The 23,515-nt window shown below is 37.4% G+C and overlaps 1 protein-coding gene across 1 annotated transcript in view; it reads left to right on the top strand.

Annotated features, from left to right (window-relative positions):
* Positions 1 to 23,515, top strand: part of Ranbp16 (Ran-binding protein 16) — a 902,587-nt gene that overhangs the window by 626,440 nt on the left and 252,632 nt on the right. The window contains exon 18 of the mRNA XM_090384993.1: positions 21,834 to 21,922. Within this exon, the coding sequence (XP_090241119.1) occupies positions 21,834 to 21,922 (89 nt within the window). The remainder of the gene's footprint in view (positions 1 to 21,833; positions 21,923 to 23,515) is intronic.

Genomic DNA, 23,515 nt, shown 5'->3' with positions numbered 1-23,515 from the left:
TATTTTACGTTTAAAACAAACTGGGATATTGTTCTTCAGTATGTGACTATATTTCCTGAATGCTATCCATCCAAAATTTATTCTTCTCTTGACTTCCAGCCATTTATCAATTGCAGCTAATAACTTGTCCCAGATAAGTATATGACTCCACCTTTTCAATTACTGCTCCTTCAATCATTATTTCCCTTTCCATGGCATACTTGTTCATCATTACTTCTGTTTTAGCCGTATTCATCTTTAGTCCAAAATCCTTACTAACTGTGCATAACTGATTAAGATTTTCCTCTAATTCTTTGGGATCGTGGCTTATGACCACAATGTCATCTGCAAATCGTAAATGGTTTAGGTACTCTCCGTTCACATTGACTCCTTTCTGCGACCAGTCTAATCTTCTGAAAGCTTCCTCAAGGGCAGCAGTAAACAGCTTCGGAGATATTGTGTCTCCTTGTCGAACTCCTTTCTCGATTTTAAATTTGCTACTGTCTTTGTCTAGTCTAATAAAGGAGGTAGCACTCTCATATATTTTCTTCAAAATCATAATATATGGAGCATCTAAGCCTTGTCTTTCCAGTGTCCGAAACATTGCCTTATGCTGTATGGAGTCAAATGCCTTTTCATAATCCACAAATGCCAGGCATAATGGTGTTTTATATTCATTTGCTTTCTCCATTAGCTGTGATATTACGTGAAGGTGATCCATAGTTGAGAATCCTGTCCTAAAGCCAGCTTGCTCTTTTGGTTGATTCTCATCAAGTATTCTTTCTAATCTGTTAGTAATGACCCTTGTGAACAACTTGTAGATGTGGGATAACAAGCTAATTGGTCTATAATTTCCAATTTCTGATTTATCTCCTTTCTTATGCAGCAAAACTATGATTGCATTATTCCACTGCTTAGGCGTCACACCTTTTCGGATGCACTTTGTGAAGAGCCTTGCTAGTTTTTGTGTTATTGTCTCTTCCTCCCAAACTTTAACAATTCTACAGTAACTTCATCTTCCCCCGGGTCTTTCTGATTCTTCATTTTCTTCAATGCATGTTCTACCTCATCAGGAAGAATATCGGGTATGTCGTATGTGTTGCTACTTTGCAATCCATCTTCCCCACTGCTGGTATCATTCCCTTGCGCCTTGTATAATTCTCTATAGTAGTCTTCTGCTATTTGAATTATGCCTTCTCTGCTGTTTATAAGTACACCATCACTATTCCTCAGTTTCAGTATCATTTGTCTTTCTGTATTACTGCTCATGGCTGCTGATTTAAATCCTTTGTTTTCCCTTAATGCTTGTTCTACTTTTCTTGTGTTAAATATTCTTATGTCCTCTCTGAGTCTCTTTCTAATGGCTTTGCCTAACTCACTACACTCAATTTTGTCCCTGTCAGTGTTTTTCTTGCTCTTCATTTGTCGTCTTCGGTTCATCATGACAAGTGTTTCTTGACTAATTTTTTCTTCTTTGGATTTCTGTTTCCCTATAGGTTTCTTGGGCTTTATCACTTTCAGAAAGTTGTAATATTCCTCGTTGATATCTTGGTCCTGAGCAGTCTGCAGAAGCTCAAACTTGTTCTTAAGTTCCAGTACATACTGCTTTTTCTCCTCCTCTGTTATTTCAAAGACCTTTGTATTATTTACTCGAGTCAGTTTTTTCCTTTCCTTTCCTACATCTATATCAAGTGTACATCTTACCATTCTGTGATCACTTCCAACATTTACCTTATTCAGGACGGTAACATCATTCACAATATACCTTCTGTTAGTGAGGATGAAGTCGATTTCATTGGTTGTTAATCCATTTGGACTCTTCCATGTCCACTTTCTGTTCACCCTTTTCTTGAAAAAAGTGTTCATTACTGACAGTCCTTGAGATTCTGCAAATTCCACAAATCTTTCACCTCTTTTATTTCTTTCACCAATTCCAAAATTTCGTATAGTTCCTCTTTCTGCGCTGTTTTGCCTTTTTCCAACCTTAGCATTGAAGTCCCCCATAATAATAGTGTAGTGGGTTTTCTGCTCATCTAGAAGACTCTCAATTTCGATGTACATTTCTTCAACCTCTTCATCATCATGGTTCAATGTTGGTGCATAAATCATTATAATCTTTAGCTTGTACCTCTTAGAAATCGTGAGTATTAATCTTGACACCCTTGGCGATGTACTTTTGAATTCCAAAATGTTGTTTTTTAAATCTTTATGGACCAGAAACCCAACTCCACCTTCACTCCTTTCACTGTTTCCATTGGTGTACAGCAGATTTCCACTTGATAGACTTATAAGTGATTCATTTCTTCTTGTTGTTTCAGCCAAACCGATGATATTCCAATTAACATTTTCTAATTCCTTTTCCAGCTCTAATATCCTGTCTTCACCGATGAGTGATCGTACGTTATAACAGGCCAAGTTCAGTTTCCGTGCATGGCAGCCTGGTCATACCCAGAGATTCTTAGCACCCTCTGCTTCCACTCTGATCCTCTCGCTGCCGTAAGAGGGAGAGTGAAAGTTGCTGGGGACTGAGGGCCATTTGTATTCTTGTGCTCTCATATGCTGGAGGGTTTGGTCTTTTCCTCTTCGCACTGACCAGGCGTCTTGAAGAGAACCACTCTACACGTTCGTTGCCACCTAAGTGACATAACAGGGCTTACCATCGAGAAGGTGTGCATGAGTGAATTTTAGGGAGGCAGGCCAACCGGACTTCTAAATCTTCTGTAATAGAGAGATATTGGACCGTCAGTGTTTTAGGCTGAGTGTCTGATAACACACAGGATACCTGTTCCCCTCTACATTGGAACGAATATTAGTATTAGTAATGGTCGCATGGTGCAAGAAAGCCTATGGCTTATGGTGCACCAGCCAAAAAAAAAATCCGAACAAAACAATGATAAAAACAAAAAATAAATAAATAATAATAATTAAAAAAAGAGGAAATTAAACCTATCATCCTATGCGCTTCCCTTACCCGAAAGTGATATCCAGATGACCTTTGAATTTCCCCAAACTGTCGGCCTCTACCACCCATGTAGGCAACTTATTCCAGTAATTTATAACTCGCTGGCTAAAATAAAGCTTCCTGCAGTCCAATCTAAACATTTCCCCCCCGTAACTTGATTTTATTTCCCCTAGTTCTAGCATCATTTATAATCTTGAAATTTTCATCCTCATTCATTTTATTGATGCCTCTCAGAGCCTGAAACACCTCAATCAAATCTCCTCTAAGGTGTCTAGTTTCCAAACTCGGCAACCCACATATTCGAAGTCTTTCTTCATAAGGACGCCCTTTTGCCGATCTCACCAGGCGAGCTACCCGTCTGGGTAACTCGCCTGGTGAGATCCTGATGATTTAATGGGATATGCTTCACATATCCCATTTAATGAAGAAATAGTCCATTCCCAGCCCATAGATAATGTCACAGAACACAACTCATCAAATATTGCAAGCTGCCAATTCTACAATACCAAAATCATTGCAGGGTAAATGCAAACACAGTAATTCCTGGTGGAATCAGGATTGTACACATGCTAAAAAGAAAAATAAAATACAGCTTGGAACTTGTTTCGCAAATTCCCCACAAGTAGTAACTTATCACCTTTAAAAGGATGAAAGCCAAATTCCACCAAATAAAAGCAAAAAAAAATGCCTGGATTAGCTTTTCCTCAAGAATGGACAGCAGAATCACCTGGAGTAAAATACAAATGCTCAATGGCAGATATGTCCCCAGCTACCATATTAAATTGGGAAGGGAAGGAGTTGCCATCACCAGTAGAAATAGGAAATGCTTTAGCGGAATCATTTGCCAGTACATCAGCAATATCTGCCTACAACCCAACCTTTCAACGAATTAAAGAATCTGCAGAACAGCAAAAGATCAGGATTTCTACGATAGCTTCACATTCATACAACCAGCCATTCACATTAACAGAACTTTTAGGGGCACTCAATAAAACATCCAGTAGTGCTGCTGGTCCTGATAGGATCCACTACATAATGTTAAAACAACTTGAGGACAGAATATTCTTAGAAAATACCTACCCAATCTCCTGGCATCACTCTTTGTTCTAGCCTTCCTGAAGCCAGCAATGAATCGCTCTTTTCCACATAACTACCATCTGATTTCACTGACTAGTTCAATGGTTTTCAACCTTTTTTTAATGACGGCACCCCTAAGTAATTTATTTTATTTTGGAACACCCCTACTCAATTTTCTGCCTGTTAGATCCAATTCTCTCTCTGTATATATCCATGTATATATATATATAATATTAAAAAATATATGTTACATGATATTTATTACAATAATATAATTATAAAAATTACATTTCATAATACAAATTATATATATATACAGTATATAATTTTATATAATTTTATTCTTTATTCAATTATAGATCACCATAAAATTAAAAAGAAACTGCACACCTTTTTTATAATGAAATAAACATATAAATTAAAAAATAGTAACAAGTTTAAGTAACTTAAACCCAAATTACATGGCACCCCTGGAATGTTGTTGCGGCACCCTAAAATGCCGCAGCACCCCAGTTGAAAACCACTGGACTAGTTGTTTAGGCAAAGTCCTGGAAAAAATGGTTCAGGGGTGGCTAACATGGTTCGTGGAAATGAACAACTTGGTAAACAGTAACCAGTGTGGATTTTGGAGGAATCAGTCAACGCTAGATGTGATGATAAAAGCAGAAGCAAACATCCGTAATACCTTCGTAAGGGGACAATATCTAGTTATGATTAATCTCGATATTGAGAAAGCATTTCATACCACCTGGCGATACAGTGTTCTTCAAGATCTTCATTCTTTCGGCTTGAGAGGGCAGTTACCTCAATTTATTCAAAACGTCCTATGCCACAGAACGTTTGAGGTTAGATACATGAACAATTTATCCAAATCATTTGAACAAGATGCAACCGCAAGGTTCCATTCTCAGTGCAACATTATTTTAAATAAGAATTACAAACATGACACAGGAAGTACCAAATACAGTAGAATCGTATGTTTGCTGATGACCTCATTATCTCTCTTTTAAATCCCAAACTATGAACACCATTGAAAGGCAGCTTCATATTTCCATAGCTAAAATAAAATCATAGGCATTACGGAATGGTTTCTCTCTAGCAGAAAAGAAATCCACTGAATTCATTTTTGTAAAAAACACAAACTATATCCGGACGCAGAAATATATTTTAAAAGATGCCAGATTCCTGTCACCAACAAGTTCCATCTATTGGGATTATACTTAGACAAACTTAATTTTGCTTCTCATATAGCTTATCTTCATATAATTTGTCTTAAAAAACTGAACATCCTAAGAGCTGTCTCTGCTATGTCCTGGGGTGCTGATAGAAGCTCTCTCCTACGGCTCTATAGAGCTTTAATAAGATCAGGCTTGGATTTTGGATCACTGGTCTATGACTCTGCAAGGAAACGTTCCCTATTAAATCTAGACACCATCCAGCATAGTTCCCTTAGGATAGCTGTGGGAGCCTTCAGAACATCCCCAGTTCACAGCCTGTACATTGAATCAAATGAACAACCTCCTCTTCATCTCAGGAGAAAGACTTGATTGTGTAACTATGCAGCAGAGATTAGATGTAATGCATCCTACCCCAGCTGGCAGTACTTATTTGACCCTCAGTTCACCATGCTATATCACAATAAACCCAATGAAAACTGTCCCACAGGGCTTTGATTGCAAGAAAGTGTACTCAGTTGGGATATTAACTTTCAGAGCATATTCCAAGACCTTGCTACCCCAGAACCTCCCTGGACTGATTACTCACCTCTCTGTGACAATTTCTTTTTAAGATGGGGAAAATCCCCCTTGGAAAATATCACCTTTCAACAGCTGCACAAATCGCATTCCTTGGCCAACTCAAAAAAAGTACATATTTATACTGATGGCTCCAAAACAGATGCGGCTGTAGTTACTGCTGCAGTTTCTTCCATCTTCTCAGTATCTGTATCTCTTCCTACTCAATGCAGTATCTATACTGCAGAATTATTTGCAATAAAACTGGCTCTAGATAACATAAACAACTTCCATATCGAGCAATTTCTTATATATACAGACCCCTTAAGTGCAATCACTGCCATTCAATCTACCTTTTCTCACTTTCACCCCATTCTTAAAGAGATCAAGTCTAAATTTTTTTACTATCAAACATACAACCAGAAAGTTACCTTCTGCTGGATTCCTGGCCATGTCGGCATCCCAGGTAACGAACATGCAGATGCCACTGCTAAACATCCCTACACTGACTACAAATCAATTATAAAAAAAACTTGTAGAAAACAATGGTCTCATCTCTGGCAAACTCAAATCAATAATAAACTGTTGCAGATTAAAAAAGAGCCACAACAGTGGTCATCTATTTCAGGAGAAGCAGATGACAAGAAGTGATTCTGGCAAACCTCTACATCGGTCATTCACATCCAAATCATATGTATTTGCTTCTGGGAGAGAATTCTCCTCAGTGTTTCTTTTGCCAGTTGAACCTAACAATAAAACATATTCTCATTGAATGTCCCAAACTTTCATCTGTCCGAAAATCCGCCTTTAGCTCCCTGTCCAACTTACAGGAACTTTTAACCTTATCACATATTCTCGGTAATAAAGCAAATTTGGAGGAACTGTTTCAGTATTTAAAACGCATAAATTTGTATTATTATATCTAATCATAATAACGTGAAATTAGTAATAACTAAATCATGAACAGGCACAATATGGCCCGAGAGGCCCTTGTGCCAAAAAACCTCAAAACTACTACTACTGCTGCAAGAAATTTATGAGGGTTTTGATTATGTTTCGCTTAAACATATTCCAAACAAGCTGCCATCTTCTTTTGGATTTCCAACAGTATTTTGGAAATGGGTATCCAGTCTCCTCTCTAAATGTTCTTTGCAGGTAATTGTAGATGGTTCTCTGTATTCTAACTTCTCCAATAATGCTGGTGTTCCTCAAGGTTCACATCTAAGTCACACTCTTCCTCTTCTATATTAATGACTGTTTTCCCACTGGAAATCCTATCCACAGTTAGCATTAATAGAGGCATATGATGCAAGAAAGCAGGCTTATATAGCATGAGCCCAAAAAAAAAAAAAAACCTTCTTATTTCACCCATCCATTCACTCTAAATATTTGTCTAGCTCTAAACTTATTTATCTTGAACTTATTTAAGTTGTCTACCTCCACTATGACAGGTGGAAGTTTGTTCCAACAATCAACCATCCCTGTCTAAAGGCAAATTTCTGCACATCTATTCTAATGTCTTTTCTCAATTTGAATTTATGTCCCATCAACATTGATGGGACATAAATTTAATATGTCTCATCAGCATTAAGCTTGCTCAAACCATTCAAGGCCTTATCAACTTCAATCAGATTACATTGAAGGTACCTTGTCACCAGATGCTGCAATTTGCAGAACTCAGACTTTTCTTAGTAACAGCAACCCTCTGTTCCATTCGCCAATCTCGTTATCCTTCTCTTTACTCATTTCCAGAAGCTCTATATCCGTCCTAAACTAGTTAATCACAGCAACTCATGTGCTGAGGTGTGTGGTGCATGGGTTTAAACATTATGTAATATTTGAAACAAACGAATTTTGTTAATATCTACAAAAACTTTAAATTATACCTCCAGACCTGTATATAGTACTCAAAGTGTGGCCTCACCACTGTATTATACAAAAGCATAATCACCTCCTTATTCCTGCTAGAAAAGTTCCTGTATATCATTGACAAGACACCATAAGCCTGTTGCAGCCTGTCTGCACTCTCAGAAAACTTCATATCTGACTTCATAATTACCCCCAGGTCTTTTTCATTCTCCACTGCACTGAGTGTAATGCCACACAGTTGGTACATTTCTCTGGGATTACTGCTACCCATATGCAATATCATTTGTCAGTGTTAAACTTCGGTTGCCACCTCTCAGCCCATCTTCTCAACTTTTCTAGACCCAGTGGCAGCAGTGTACTGTCATGAACAACCCTGCCAACCTTCTTATCATCTGCAAACCGGACAGTAATCCTGAAATATATTTGTCAATTTTATTGATCAATACAGAAAAGAACAATGGGCCCGACATCGAACCATGGGCGGACTCCTCTATTAATAGTCTACGAATGAATTAACAGTCCATTGATTACCACTCTGTCTTCTTCCACTCAACCAACCCTTTATCCATAGCAGCAACTTGCCCTTAATGCCATACTGCTTCAGCTTGAACAGTAGTCTTCAGTGTGGAACAGTATCAAAAGCTTCCCTAAAATCCAAGTATACAATATGAAAATTATTATTTGCATCCATTTTGCTTGTAACCACATTATAGTTTCCAATCAGATTGGTGAGACAAAACTTCCTCTAACAAACCCATGCTGTGTCTGAACTATAATTTCAGTCTTCTCTAGATGATCATGCAGTGCATCTTTAACCAGTGATTGCATTATTTTCCTTGGAACAGAAGTTAAACTAACAGGTCTCTAATTACTTCTGTGACCCTTTGTGAATTCGGCACACGTTTGCAGATCTCCAGTCCATGTGGACCTCTCCTGGTCCCACGGAAGCTCTCATAATTATGGCTAAGGGTTTGCTTACTTCCTTTGCTGCCTCCTTTAATGTAACTGGATATATCCCATCCATCCCAGGTGGCTGTCTTATGTTCAGTTTCAACGGTTTCTCCTCCACTTTGCTCTCAGTTATTACAAAATCATTTAACTCCCTGCTAGAGTTTGATATGATTCTGGTCTCCCCTTTCCTACTGAATTCCTCATGTGAATGCAGATGCAAAATACCCATTCAGTTTGTCAGCTACCTCAGTGGGATCATCGACAATCGAACCATCGATATCAAGTAGAGCAATATGATTCATCCCCATCCTTCTAGAATTTACATAAGTATCTTTGCTGGGTTTTTTTTGCATCCTTTACAAAGATTTTTCATAATTTGCCTTCACCTACCTAACCTTCTTAGTGACTTCATTAGAGATTAGTTTATATCTACCATAGGCTTCTGTGTCTCCTGATAATTTATGTGCATTTTTCTTATCATCCACAACTCTCATTAGTTAATCTGGCATTGATTTAGGCCTAATTCCTAAACAGTATTTCTTATTTGGTATGAAAAGCCTAGTACCTAAGTTGCTACAATGGATAAAAGGATGGTTAAGTGGGAGAAGACAGAGGATGGTAATCAATGGGTGCTGCTCTTAATGGACTAATGTTATTAGTGGAATCTCACAGGGTTCGGTGTTGAGTCCACTGTTGTTTTGTATATTTATCAGTGTTATTGATGAAGGTATATCAGACTTATTGTTGAGGTTTGCAGATGATACGAAGGTTGCCAGGGTTGTTAATGACAGTAATGGCAGTTTGCTACTGCAACAGGATCTAGATAATTTGGGCAGATGGAAGTTTAACCTTGACGAATGCAAATGGGTAGTACTGCATATGGGTGGAAGTCACCCGAGGGAAAAGTACCAACTGTGTGGTACTACACTTAAGGTGGTAGAAAATGAAAAAGACCTGGGAGTAATTGTGCAGTCAGATATGAAGTTTTCTGAGCAATGCAGACAGGCTGCCAGGGCAGGTCATAGGGTTTTGTCAATGATATATAGGAATTTTGCTAGCAGGGAAAAGGAGGTGATTGTCCCTCTGTATAAGGCAATGGTCAGGCCACGCCGTGAGTACTGCTTACAGGTCTGGAGGCCTCATTTTAGGAAGGATGTCGAGTTGCTTGAGCATGCACAGAGAAGGGCAACAAGATTGGTGAGGGGAATGAAGGCTTAAGTTCTGCAAATTGCAGTGGCTGGAGACTAGGCACCTGCGCAGTGATCTGATTGAGGTGTATAAGGCCTTGAATGGGTTGAGCATGCAGATTACGAACCTAAGGGGGCATAAATTCAAATTAAGAAAAGGCAGATGTAGAATAGATGTGTGGAAATTTGCTTTTAGCCAGCGGGTGGTTGATTGCTAGAACAAACTTCCATCTGTCGTTGAGGAAGTTGATAGGTTGAATAAATTTAAGGAGGAACTGGACGGGCATTTGGAGGGAGGCTGATGCTGCATGAGCTCATACACTTGCTTTCTTGCATCACATACCACCACTACTACTACTACTACTACCTTCCTTGAATGCTTCCGATTTATAATTTGCTGGTGATAACATCATCAGTTCGTCCCATTGTACAGAATTTAAAAACTCTCTGAGACCACTGTAGTCACCTTTAATAAAGCAAAACCCTTCCCTTTCCCCGTGATGGTAGTTACTTCTTTGAATAAACCCCAGTGGGGCAGATCAACAGTGACCAACCTACTCTCCATAGAACGTGACATCAAGCATTGCCTTGATAATAACAATCAGATAGACATTATATATCTGGACCTACAAAAAGCCTTTAATTTGGTACCACACAAGTTGCTTTTCCTCAAATTAAAGCACATAGGTTTATCAAGTAATGCCTTATCACTTATGTCTAACTGCTTTGACAACAGGAAAAGCAGAGTTCTTTTTGAAGGAAGTTACTCCTCCACTTTCCCTATACAAAGGGAAGTCCCACAGGGTTCTCCTCTTGGGCCACTATTTTTTGCTATATATATTAATGACATACAAGATTGTATGCAACATGTAGACCTCAAAGTGCTCTCATATGCAGATGACTTGAAAATATACAAAACGATCAAAACAACACAAGACTGTGAATCACTGGAAAATGGACTAGACACTATCACCTGATGGATTACAAACAATGGCCTAACGCTAAACTTAAACAAATGTTGCACCCTGTCTGTTGCAGACTATCACAGAAAACACAAGATTAATTATCCCTATAAAACTAATAACCATGAGCTATTGAGAATACAAGAGGTTTCAGATTTGGGAGTATGGTTTTCTGACAAAGTAAACTTCAACACACATGAAAATAAAACTACAGCAAAGGCCTCCAAATCCCTTGGACTGCTTAAAAGAATCTGTTTGCAGTAATTAAATTCTTAAAAGAATTTAATTACTTAATTACTCCAAATTAAATAAATTTAATTAAATTTAAAAGAATTTAATTACTCCAAAACAGCCAATTCTTTTAAGTATTGGCTGTTTTGGAGTAATTAAATTTGACTTTACCAACATACAGCTCATAAAAACAGCTTGCATAATGATAATCAACCCAATTCTAGAATACAAATCTGGAATCCTCACACCAAAATTCTTAAAAAACAACTCGCACGTATTCAGAAATCTATAGTCAGATTCCTAGTGTACAAATCTAGGTTGGAAATGAACACAAAATCCTCGATGAATGGTGCATTCACTTCGGCGATGGTACCACTCTACCAAAGAAGGGCTGAGGCAGACTGCAAATTCCTAATGCATCTCGTGGCGGGAAAGTTGGATGCCCCCCGAGCTGCTCTACCTTATCAATTTCAGCTGTCCTCTAAGAGCCTTGAGAAGACACAATATGCTGGCACTAGAGCCATTCAGAACTGATGAACTTAGATTGCACTATTTCAATAGAACTGCAAAATTGCTAAATGAATCCAACATTGATATTCTAGCTGAAGACATTAATATCAAAAAAGAGTTGCAAAGGTTTTATAATCAAGTAACTAGAAAATGAGAATAAACGATTAACTTAATAACAATAATCATCAAATCATTAGTAATAATAATCAAATAATAAAAAATAGGTATATATTATCTATAAATTTTTCAATAAACAAAGATAATAAATAACAAATATAATAATAAGATATAATTTTTAAAAAAAAATTGGATAACTATAAGAATAATAATACAAATCAATCATTGTAACTATTCATTGTGAACAAACAAGAAAAGATAACAACAAAAATGTTTAGAAATACAAAATTCTCTGTCATCCCAGCTTTGCTCAAATACAAATTGCTTGTAACATATTCATTGTATATGCTGTATATTGACCTTGTATATTTGACATTTTATATTGAGATCTGACATTGTATACTGACTGTAAATAGAATTATTACTGTATTGCTACTGTTATATTCCTCCTCTGTAAGGCTTTCACTGTTTTGGAGTAATTAAAAAATTAAAAAAAAAAAAAAAACCATGTCAGCACAGTGTGATCGCTAACTCCTAGTGGTTCCTTTATCTACAGATTTTTAATGCATGAAGACTCACTGCTGATAATCTGGGCAAGAGTATTACCCCGTCTGGTTGCCTCTGAAACATGCTGCTGTAGAAAACAGTCATCCAATAAATCAAGAAAAGCCTTGCTAGTGTATGAGTGACCAACTCACAAGTTCCAGTCAATATCTGGGGAGTTAAAATCCCCCATTATAAGATAATCTGATTTACTGGCCCACTCTATTTCTGTGTACAGTTGTTCTTTGTACTCATCAGAGTCATTAGGCCTATAATTTATCCCCAGGTGAGTATGGTGAGTATGGGCTTGGCACACCCAGGGTCCTGAGCTGGATATCATCATTCTTCTCTTTCTTGGTGATTCCCTACTTTTGACACTCATTCACTCTCTCTCAGGGTAGCTCGGGGAATTTTTTTTTTTTTTTTTGCTGGTGCAGCATAAGCCTCAGGCTTCCTTGCACCATGTAGCTAATAATAATAATAAATAATAACAGACTCCTACTCTCAATTTTGATTTCCCAGTGCTTAGGTCACACCAGGCTGACTCAGCATTGCACTATCCACAAAAGATTACTTCGCAGAATTCTTTTGTGGAGTTATCTTTCGAATAGTTTACTAACGACTGGAAGAGGTGCGATTGGGCCGGATGATTCTGGTAAGTCTGGAGGTTTTGTGAAGTTCTTAAGGTTGAGTTTCAAGTTGGCTATTTTCCAATCACTTGGGAATATTCCAGCTTGCACACAGCAGTTGAGGAGATTTGAAATGCATTCTCGCCATCTTTTTGATTACTTCATTCTTCAGCAGACCTGGGCATGTTCTATCCCTTATCAGAGCAGTTCAAGGGTGGAGCTATTCGACACTAAATGGGAGCTGCAGGTTATATATACTAGTGGTCGTTCTCGTGACATAGTTCAAGCGCTTCCGGAGTAGAAGGAGCTGGCAGCTTTTGGAACCAGGATGTTACCAGTAGATTGTACCCAGGAGGTAGTCAGTGTGCCTTGTGGGGTCCTAGTAGAAGTAACAGTCTCTCCCCTAGGGAGTTTGGTGGTGATGACTTTATACACCACTCCCCAGGGGTCAGCATTCCCTGTGGTAAACACCTGTGCCTCCCAGGATTGCTGCTTACACTTCCTTATTTTTACTATGTACATGTTCCTGGCTTCTCTGTACAGTTGCCCGAGGGTTTCAGCTTCAGGGGTGGGCCAAGATCGTCGTGCTCGCTGGAAGGCCTTTTGCTTTGAGTTTACCTCTCTGCGGAGTTGTTGAAGCTCATGGCACCACCAGGGAATGGCACCAGCAGCAGGGTTCTTCTTTCTTATTGCCTTGTCACATTCACTAGTAATTATCCTTATTATTTCCCACTGGAGGGCATTTGGCTGTTGCTGTTGGTTTTGCTCTATTGTAATCTGCCTTGTGGAGATGGTCAACGAGGTATGTAAAGTGTAAAGTGTGTTTAGTCTAACGGCACCAGAGGTTTTCCTCATCTCTGCGTAGTCTACATTGTCGTGTGTTACCGAGAACTGTAAAGGCCAGAGATTTAAAAGTGTATGGATATTGTTGGGTGTAGTGTTGTGTACCATTGTTCATCTGGCCATTCAGCTGCTGGACCCCTACTGAGGCCCAACATTACCCTCACTTAGCCCCGTGGAGGCAGGCCAGGTACACCAGTATTTTTAAATAAATACTCTAGCAGGTCCTGCCACCTAATTTCCTGGGATTTTGGTGGCTAGGACCTTAAGGGGGGACTCATTTTAGGAAGGATGTAGATTTGCTTGATCGTGTACAGAGAAGGGCAACAAGGTTGGTGAGGGGAATGAAGGGATCCTCTTACCAAGAGAGGCTTAAGTTCTGCAAATTGCAGTGGCTGGAGACTAGGCACCTGCGTGGTGATCTGATTGAGGTGTATAAGGCCTTGAATGGGTTGAGCACGCTGAATTCTGATGGGATCCTTCCACTTGTTCAGATTACGAACCTAAGGGGGCATAAATTCAAATTAAGAAAAGACAGATGTAGAATAGATGTGCGGAAATTTGCCTTTAGCCAGTGGGTGGTTAATTGCTGGAACAAACTTCCGTCTGTCATTGTGGAAGTTGATAGGTTGGATAAAATTAAGGAGGAACTGGACAGGCATTTGGAGGGAATGGTGTGATTTTTTTTTTTTTTTTTGGCTGATGCTGCATAATTTCATACACTTGCTTTTCTGCATCATATGACACTACTGCTACTACTCTTTGCTGTTTTTATTTGCATCCTTTGCCAAAGATTTATCGTAATCTGCCTTCGCCTGCCTAACCTCCTTTGTGACTTGTTAGAGTGTGATAATCAACTTTTTCCAGACAAGCTTATATCTATCATTGACTTCTGTGTCACCTGATAATTTATATGTATCCCATACATTTTTTTTCTCTGCCACAAGCCTCATTAATTTATCTGACATCCGTTTAGTCCGTCCTGAACTTTGAACAGTATTTCTTAGTTGGAATGAAAAGCCTAGTTTTAGAAAAGTTGAGCAGATGGGCTGAGAGACAGTGGGTTGATCCCAGCATACAGAATTTAGAAATTGTCAGAGATCACTGTAGTCACCTCTACGAAAGCAAAAGCTCTTCCCTTTAGCCTTGATGGTAATTACATCTTTAACTATATCCCATATCAGTGCATTGTGATCACTGTCACTCAGTGGTTCCATCTGCAAATTATTAATGCATGAATATTCACTGCTTATTATTGGATCAAGGGTATTACTCCCTCTTGTTGCCTCTCAAACATGCTGTTGTCGAAAAAACTCATCCAATAAATCCAAAATAGCTTTTCTAGTGTGGGAGTGACCAATCCACAAGTTCCAGTTAATATCTGCAAAGTTAAAATCCCCCATTATAAAACATTCTGATTTACTGGCCCCCTCTATTTCTCTGCAGAATTGCTCATTATACTCATCAGATTCACTACACCTATAACACACTCCCAGTCTCATTTTTCCTTCTTCAGTGCTTATGTCACATGAAAGAGACTCAACACTACATTGTCCACCAACTTCAACTGGATGAGACAAGAGCATAGTCTCTGTATCAAGGCAGAAATCTTTACATCCGCAAGTCCGACTGTTTGTTTTATGCTTTCTAATGTTTATCAAAAAAGATGTCATTCATCTAAAGACATTCAAAGTTGATGTACTTTGCTATTATTTATACCTTTAATGTGAATTTCAATCCTACAATTGCTACTTTAATACTTTATTAGTGACACATTTGATTTCATATTAAATTTTTGCTCAATTTGGACCTAAATGGTATTAAAGAGAAAGCTTTAAATCTTGCGATGATATATAACATTGATTGTGGTGAACTCTGCTTATAAATTAATTCATTTCAAAGTGTCTACTTCTGCATCATAAAAAAATCATTTAAAATCTACTTAGTCATGGAAATTATTGTTCGTGTTTATCTCACTATGGCTATGAGCCATAATCTGCTGATTGATCCATATCAGTATCTTTAAGGATCAAAATTGAATTCCAATTAATATGGCACAAATTCCTTTAAATTCATTATCATTACCTAGCTGTTAAAACTGGCGTAACTTCCAGCCTTCATTATGACCATGTAATAGTAACATCATTAGTAGTGGCAAATGATGCAAGAAAGCAAGGTTATACAGAATCAGCAAAAAAAACAAAAAAAAAAAAAAAACTCTTCTGATTTCACTTATCCATTCTCTACAAAAGTTTGTCCAGTTCTTCCTTGAATTTATTTAAGCTGTGACTTCCACAATGACAGGTGTTTGTTTGTTACAGCAATCAACCACCGGCTGGCTAAAGACAAATTTCTGCACATCTATTCTGCAACAATCTTTCCTCTGTTTGAACTTATGCCCAATCCAATGTGTAATCTGAGGAAGAGGAAGAATAGAGCAGTTCATTTCTTTAAGTGTGGAAAGGGGCCTTTAATTGAGCCCTTTAAGTCATTGGGTCTTTTTTTTTCTCTTTTTTGCAAGATTTTAATTTGGATTCTTGTTATATATTTTACTTTTTTGTTACATATTTTACATTTGAAATATATATTTTATTTTATATAAATAACACTTAAATTTTAAATAATTATATTTTAGTTTTTATTCATATATATAATTTTTTATGGTTTTATATTTAACAGAAGTATTATTTTAACCTGTTAAAATGGTTTCATTAATAAACAATTTTAAGATTTTTAGAAATAAAATTGTAGGAGAGGCAGGTATAAACTGCAACCTATATGGCAGTGCAAAGTCTCAATCAAACCCTAAGCAAGATTGCATTTGTTTTATTCTCTTTATTTTATTATTTTATTTCTATTTTAGAGAGAAATGCTTTATTCTCTGTTATTTCATAGTAGTGCAAACCTAATTAACCAAACAACCCTTCTACACAGTCTAGATGAGTGATTCTCTAGGCACCAGAAATCACATCTTGGTGATGGTCTCTTTTCCAGTGGAACCTTTCTCTCTTGGACATTCTCAATATTGTGTTTAACATTAAAAGAATGCAGAATTTGATGATCAGTGAGATTTCTTTTCTTTTTCTTGTTTCAAACCTTCTGATGATTTTCTCAGATCATGTCAGTGAAATTAGTCTTGTAGGGATGAAATCCTTTATTCCACACTCTACCTCAAAATCTTATCCTTTATCTAAACTTTGGTTTTCCAATAAATGTGCTAAGGCTGTTCAAGATAAAAATGTTGCATATTGCAGTTGGCCTGTATCCAAATCTCCACGTTCATTCTCTGCCTACACCAAAGCCCACAACCATTATAAAGCAATTATTAATTAGTCCAAGCTAAGAGAAGAAAACTGCCTACACCAAAGCCCACAACCATTATAAAGCAATTATTAATTAGTCCAAGCTAAGAGAAGAAAACTTGCTTCTTGCCCAAATGATAGTCAAGCATTCAGGTCTCTTGCCAAAACCATTGGCCACAACTTTTGCCCATCTCTATTCCCAGTTCTGTTGCAACCAGATGGTTCTATTGTCACTTCAACCAATGATAAAGGTGACCTGCTAGCATCCTTTTCTTCCATCTCATGTATTGATGATCTTGATAAACCACTTCCTACCATTCCCAGTTCAATTCATATAATGATCTTTTATCAGAAGGATTTTGAACAATCCTGATGCTAACCCAGGTCCTATGGCATTTCTCCATTTGTTCTGAAAACCTGTGCTCCTTAACTTACTGATGTTCTGGGTCACCTTATTTCACTTTCTTATTCCAAGGGTGTTTTCTGCTTCGAAATTTGCTCATATCCAGCTGGCTCCTAATGAGGGAAGCAAATACCTTCCACAGTTATCTTCCCATTTCACTTACTTCTGCTGTTTCTAACATAGTGGAGAAATCAATTAACCACCAATTTGTATATTATCTAGAAACTTTCTGTCTGATCATTGTTGATCAGACAGACACAATCACAATCACTAGTATGTGATTGTGATTGTGTCAGTGTTGATCCACTGGTGATATTATGGCTCATGTTACCCATCTGCAGACAAATTCAGTGGAAAAGTTTGGTGGAACTCAAGCAGTTTCTCTTGACATTTCAGAGGCATTTGATCGTGTTTGGCATAAAGGTCTTCTTAATACACTTCCATTGTATAGTTGCCAACTGTGTTTTTTAATTGGGTATCGAGTTTTCTCTTTGACTGCTCACTGTAGGTGATGGTATGTGACTCTCTGTCTTCTAAATTCTCCACTAATGCTGGTGTTCCCCAAGATTCAATTCTTTCTACCACTCTTTTCCTGTTGTATATTAAAGACCTTCTTCCATTGACCAGAAATCCAATGCATTCCTGATCATAGCACATTTCATTTCACCTTCCAGTTTCAGAAACTTTGCCCTGCACAAACAGCTTAATCTTCTCGAATATTCACTACCAATTCCTTAAATGCTTCTCTGTAGGTAATTCTCCAATGGGACAAAGATAACTCATTTGATTTAAGCCCTTCTAAGTCTTGTGTCTCGCAAAAAAGATTCTTCTGCTCCTGTGCTTATCTGTGATGACACTGATTTCTAGGCATGATCATATATCTCTATTGAGGATTACCCTGGCCTGTAGTCTCTCTTGACATCTTAAAAAAAAAAAAAAAAAAAAAAAAAATGGTTTTCTCATTTGTTCGTGGCATTACTTTTCATCCAAACAGCTGTTCACTGTGTACGAATCGCAAATGCACCCTGCCACAGAATATTGTTCCTACATTTTGAGGATGTTCCCCCAAAACTCTCTCTCTCAGATTTCTAAATTCCATTCAAAAGAGGGCACTTCGGTTAATTAATGACTCTTCTCTGACAGAATCTCTGCCCGCACACTGTCTCATAGAGATTTTATATTTGTGCTGCATACCTTTTTCTATAGATATTTCCGTGAGCACTGTTCTTCTGAATTGGCTTCTATTAGTATTATCATTAGTAGAAGCATATGATGCAAGAAAGCAAGCTTATGCAGCATCAGCCAAAAAAAAAAAAAAAACCCTTGTCATTTCACCATCCGCTTACTCCAAATGTTTGTCTAGTTCTACCTTGAATCTATTTAGGCTATCAACTTCTACAATAACAGATGGTTCCAGCAATCAACCACCCACTGGCTAAAGGCAAACTTCCGGACATCTTTCTTACAACTGTCTTTCCTCAATTTGAATTTATGTCCTCTCAGACGATTATTCTGAGCAAAAGGAAAAATCCCATCAGCATTGAGCATGCTGAAACCATTCAAGGCTTAGTCTCCAGACACTGCAATTGGCAAAACTTAAGCCTTTCTTCGTAATAGCAACCCTTTGTTCCATTCAGTAATCTTGTTGCCCTTCTCTGTACTCGTTCCAGCAGCTCTACATCCTTAAAATGAGGCCTCCAGACCTGTGTACAGTACTCAAGGTGTGGCCTGACCTTTGCCTTATGCAAGAGCACAATCACCTCCTTATCCCTGCTAGAAAAATTCCTGTATTGTATATCATTGACAAGACACCATGAGCTATTCTTGTAAACCATCTGCACTGCTGAGAAAACCTCATATCTTACTGCACAATTATTGCCAGGTTCTTTTTGTTCTCTTACGTTTGTCAGTGTTGAACTTCATTTGCCACTTCTCTGCCCGTATTTTCTTGGCGCAGTATAACCGTAGTCGTTTTTGCGCCAATAAAATCAAATCAAATCAAATCTCTGCCCATATGCTCAACTTTTTCTAGATTCTGTTGCAGTAGCCTACTGTCATTAGTGTCATTAACCCTGCTAACTTTCATATCATCTCTATAATTCTCTCTCACTTGCACTTGTTTGGACTGCTTCTAAAGCAGTCCAAACAAGTGCCACAACCAGTTAACATCCTTTTAATCACAGAATCAACTTTTCTTCTTCCTCATCTATTCATTCAACTTTCGTTTTCTGAACAAACCTTCCTTCATATGTATTTCCTGAAAATTACAATTTGCAGAAATTCAAATCTAATATCAACAAGTACCATTTTCATCCACTCAACTGTTTTCATACCTCTCGTGTTTGGGCTTTTCATAAAAATAAAAAAAAAAATAATTATCAGCAATATGCCAAAGAAATAAAAGGTAAAATTTAAGAACTTACGAAGATTTTTCTTGTACTATAAAATCGGAAAAGGGTTTGCCATGTCTACCCTATGTAGATTTGATTTTTATTTTAAGTGGCAGGAAACATAATCTAATCAGACAATTTCAAATAAGCATAGCAACAGCATATAGTGCATAGAAAAAATTTCAAAAAAATAGATCTTGCATTTCATAGTGAAGATTATGTTTTATATGCTGAATGTTTATTTCCATTTTCCTCAGAGTTGTGTTGATCATGCAAGCATTTGATCAGAAATATGGTTCCTAGTAGTGAAATAGCAAAAAATATGGTTGTGGAAGAAGAAAAACAGCATTGTCGTTTTTCTTCTTCCATATTGTTGAAATTACACAGATAAGGAAAAGAATTGGTAGAAATGGCTGAAGAAGGGTCTATATTCATTTGCTACAGATGGCAGTAATCAAAGTGATTTCTAATCAAATTTATATCCTAGTGTGGTGATGTTTTGTAATGAATGGTCTTCAGATCAAAATACTGGCACTTGCTCTCGTTACCAGTGTTGGAAGGTGATTCTACAGGGTACAACATTAGACATCTTCTTCACAAGATGAAAGCATGTGAGATTCTTTCAAAAAACTGTTTGGCGCTTAGCTAACTAACCCTGCTAACTTTTGACTGCTGCTTGGTTGCTTGGTGGCTCTGCTCCTGCTGTTGTGTGGCAAGGCCAGAAATGGAAGCGGTAAAGTTAACCCCAAGATCCAAAATGAGCAAACCACAGATGCGATACATTCCCACCACTTGAAACTTTGAAATTAAACTTTCCCATACTCACAAGCCCAATCATAACTATTCATGCTAAGAGATTAAAAATTAGTCAAACCTTGACACTCACTATCGATTTTGATGGTGAGTATTTAGGCACCAACCATTGTTTATCTAATTAGCCAGTGAGCAAAATGTCGCCTTTTCTCATTCATAAATATCTAGAAAATGCTGCTCTTTCACTGAAGACAATCAAGCGATTTACTTTTGCAGAAAAACTGTAAACAGTAAACAGTGAGAAGGTCTCTTTGAGCTTTCAATTTTCAGCGAGTTTCTCACGGAACTCTAAACTTCTGCAGAAGTGTCCTCTCTGGATGGAGCCTAATGAATGTCACAGATGAAGAACTCATCCAGGAACTACAGGGTCAAAACATTGTTCAGGCAAAATAGACATTAGAAATGGAAGAATAGTGTTATATAACTCATAACCTTATCCTGAATTTCACCACGCCAATTTAACCAAATGTAAAAAGATGGCACTTAAATTGTTGTCTGTCCATAGATTCGGAATTCTATAAGATGCTACAAATAATAGTAAATCCCAAAGGGCAAAACTGCTAAAGGCTGCATGGGTTGACACAATAAGCAGGCTGCAACACCAGTCCTTACCACTAATTATGAATTTTTTGAAATATAATTTAATTTTTGTTTTCTATGTGTTTGTAGTTTGTATTTGCCTTTATTTTTAATAATTAAATATAAAAATTAAAAATCCACCAATTATTACATAATATTAAGAACAACCCCAGGGGCTCACATCTGGTGATGGTGGGTACGGGCTTGGCACACCCAGGGTCCTGAGCTGGATATCGTCATTCTTCTCTTTCTTGGTGATTCCCTTCTACTTTTGACTCTCTCTCACTCTCAGGGTAAGTCCGGATTTTTTTTTTTTTTTTTTGTATGGTGCAGCATAAGCCTCAGGCGGCTAATAATAATAGTATGGCTATAATAATATTGTTAAATTATGAGAAAGATAGAAAAAATATGAGAAAGCAATAAAGAAAAATCAAATAATATTGAAAGTGGATATTTTCAAAGTTGTTGTGAGACTCTGGGGCTGCTTTTAAACTCATGAACAATAACAGTTGAAGACCACCTTCATGACTACGGGCTGTGCAACTTGAGGAAGTGGGTCACACACGGCCCATATGATTATGGGTAGAGTTCAGCTGGATTAGGACTTGATCTAAAAGTTTTAGGAAAACATTATTTTGTTTTTTTAATTAAATAGCAAAATCCTTTCAGTTATTGAGTTTCTTAATCTTTAGTGAGCATGAATTCTTTAGTTCTTTTTATATATTTTAATGTAGTTTGATATTTAAATTTTTACAGAAATCTCTAATTGGACTTGCAAGGGATCTAAGAGGATTAGCATTTGCTTTCAATACCAAAACAAGCTATATGATGCTATTTGAATGGATGTATCCTTTTGTAGTCCCCCATCGTTTTTAAATATTACTGGGCTTCTATTAATGCTATATTGATAGAAGTATGTTAAAACATTAAACTATATTTAATACATTTATAATTTATTACAGTATTTTAATATATAATTTATAAATAATGTAATAATTATACAATATTTAATAGTTCTTATTTTTGATACTGTTGTTCAGCATAAACTTTTCAACCTCATTTAATTTTTTTTTAGTTTTCATATGATAGTTCAGTTTTTCTCACTTTGGCTTTCATTCAGGAGTAGAGAGGAAATCCATATAAGGCTTTACCTATGTAAGAAGCATGTCTATTATCTGTTCTGTTGATTTTAAGTTGAGCAACTGTGAATTATTATCGGGGTTTTTTTTTTTTTTTTTCTCAAAGATTTTTGTGATTACAAGGGCCAGTACGAAAGTAATGCCTTCTAATTTTTTGCTTTCAAATGTGGCACCATAGATCATTTCACATGTCACTGAGTGGTCACTTGGGGTCTCTGTTTTCACAATACTGAGTGGCACTGTGATCAGTCATGTGAGTGCAGCTCACAGATAGTTCAAAATGGTGGATGTTAGAGATATATGTATCAAGCAGAGAGTGGTGATTGAATTTCTTACCAAGGAAGAAGTGACACCTGTCAAAATCCATATGCATCTCAAAAATGTTTACGGTGACAATGCCATAAATGCTAGTACAGGTAGACATTGTGTAAGACACTTTAAGAGTGGGGAAAGTGATGTTGACAAGCCCCAAAGCAGCTGGCCAGTAACATCATTGACAACAGACAAAAAAGCTGGTTCAATGCGCTGATCAAAGAGGACTCCAGCATTACAAAATGCGATGCAGTAGGTATAGGGAAACCTGCTGTGGTAACCATCATAAAGGAACAAGACTGCAACAGGGTTTGTGCCTGACGGGTCCAGAAAATGCCAACACATGAGCAGAAAAAAGCCCTGAAAGTCATATGTATGGAACTTCTTCAGCATTATGAGAGTAAAGGAGTGGTTTTTCCTTCATGCATAGTCACAGGTGATGAAACCTGGGTCCACCATTGTGACCCTGAAACAAAGAGACAGTCGATGGAGTGGCACCATCAAATTCCTCATCCCTCTCATGGCCCAGATCATGCACTTTCTGACTATCACCTAAGCCCACTGAAGGAACTCATTTTGCAGACGATGACCAGCTCAAGCACAATGTTCGCAAAGCTCTCCAGAGCAGAGTAAGGACTTTTACAGGATTAGAATACAGCATCTGACTCGGAGATCGCAGAAATGCATTGAAAATGATGGTCACTTTGTGTAAAAATAATTGTGTTTATTAATGATTGAGGATTAATTGATATAAAAGACATAGTTGTAGGGAATTAAATTTTATTACATTACTTTCATATTGTTTCTTGTATATTAAACAGTGTTGTTTGTTTATTGCATTTGGAATCTAATTTTCCCCTTTACTTTTTGGGGTAACTGGTGTTCTTGTAATTCAGGTCCTTCATAAAAAAAGTTACCATGCTTTCAACATACGGTAGTAAAAGAGAATTTTGCATCACATTATTGAGATGGTGCGTTTGAAAGTCG

The sequence above is a fragment of the Mastigoproctus giganteus genome, chromosome 11 (genome assembly GCF_048544385.1).
Source record: "Mastigoproctus giganteus isolate SK-2022 chromosome 11, ASM4854438v1, whole genome shotgun sequence".
NCBI lineage: Eukaryota > Metazoa > Arthropoda > Arachnida > Uropygi > Thelyphonidae > Mastigoproctus > Mastigoproctus giganteus.
The sequence above is the reverse complement of the archived record's forward strand: the minus strand, read 5'-3'. Positions and strand labels throughout refer to the sequence as shown.